General features: G+C 51.4%; 1 protein-coding gene across 1 annotated transcript in view; it reads left to right on the top strand.

The window, feature by feature from the left end:
* The first annotated feature begins 797 nt into the window (after nt 1-797).
* LOC105542522 (immunoglobulin omega chain-like) overlaps nt 798-1,417 on the top strand; it is a 2,877-nt gene continuing 2,257 nt past the window's right edge. Inside the window, exons 1-2 of the mRNA XM_011984100.1 lie at nt 798-853; nt 977-1,303. Of these exons, the coding sequence (XP_011839490.1) occupies nt 808-853; nt 977-1,303 (373 nt within the window). The 5' untranslated portion in view covers nt 798-807. The remainder of the gene's footprint in view (nt 854-976; nt 1,304-1,417) is intronic.

The following is a 1,417-nucleotide window of genomic DNA, read 5'->3' as shown; positions in this document are numbered from 1 at the left end:
CTTTTGCTGAATTGCTGCCTTTAACATGTTTTGGATTCTTTATTTTTCCTGGAAAATTTTCATTATTCACTGTCTTTTTGAACAGCCCCTAGCTGCCCTTCCACCTGACTCCTTAGCTGACCCATTTTCCATGATGCCCACTCTGATGGCACATGTGGGTAAATAAATTTTCCTAAAATGCCCTTTTGGGGTCCTGACACCTTTAAGAGTTATATATGTACAGGTCTACACATCCCACACACCAAGACTGCTTCTGGGAGTGAGAAATCACAGTAATAATGAATAGGATGAGAGAAGCAATATCTAGGAATCAGACCATGCATATGTGAATACAGACAGTGACTGGAGAGCTGCAGAGACCAGCGGGGTTCTGAGGTCTCTGAGCCATGGGAAAGTGAGTGTCCTGGTACCAACATCGGATGTTGTGTGGCTGCCCTGTGGTTCCTACACGGCTGCTCAGTAAGGACCATTCAATCAAAGAAATCCAGGCCTGGGAGCTGGGTCCTGTGCTCATTGACGGGCAGTTGGCCGCTGTGTCCCCTCTGGCCTGGCAGAGTTCCCTGAGCAGGGACCTGTGTATGGTCTCAACAGGTGCTTCCTCCCAGGGCCTTGCAAAATGAAAAGCAAACCTTCCTCCTGCTCAGTCTGCAGAGTGAGCTGAGCTGCATCCCCAGGGCTCAGGGAGGGGCTGGGCAGTCCCTGGGTGGAAACACATTTGCATGAGCAGCCCCTCCTCTGCAGAGGGTGGGAAGAAAAGGAGGCCTGGGGCAGCCCAGTCCCACTGCGGGGAAAGAGGCTGTGTCCACCATGGCCTGGACTCCTCTCCTCCTCCTGCTCCTCTCTCACTGCACAGGTACGAAAAGATTTCAGAGACAAGGGCCAGCACCTCAGCCTGATTCTCACTCTTCTGGCAAAGATCCCTGAAAAACTTGACCCTGGTTTCTGCCTTAGCACCCATTAATGTCTGTGTTTGCAGGTTCCCTCTCCCAGCCTATGCTGACTCAGCCGGCCTCCCTCTCAGCATCTCCTGGAGCATCAGCCAGTCTCACATGCACCTTCAGCGGTGGCATCAATGTTGCTGGCTACTACATATACTGGTACCAGCAGAAGCCAGGGAGTCCTCCCCGGTATCTTCTGAAGTACAAATCAGACTCAGATAAGCACCAGGGCTCCGGAGTCCCCAGCCGCTTCTCTGGATCCAAAGATGCTTCGGCCAACACAGGGATTTTACGCATCTCTGGGCTCCAGTCTGAGGATGAGGCTGACTATTATTGTGCCATTGGGCACAGCAGCGGTCCTCACAGTGACACACACAGATGGGGAAGTGGGACAAAATCTCACCCTGCTCTGGGTCTTGCTCTGTAACAATTTTTAAATTTTAAAATAACTGGCCTAGGCACAAACTACATTTGGATGT

Source organism: Mandrillus leucophaeus, unplaced genomic scaffold, assembly GCF_000951045.1.
Source record: "Mandrillus leucophaeus isolate KB7577 unplaced genomic scaffold, Mleu.le_1.0 Scaffold2608, whole genome shotgun sequence".
In the NCBI taxonomy this organism is placed as follows: Eukaryota; Metazoa; Chordata; class Mammalia; order Primates; family Cercopithecidae; genus Mandrillus; species Mandrillus leucophaeus.
This window is presented reverse-complemented; position numbering and strand designations above follow the sequence as displayed.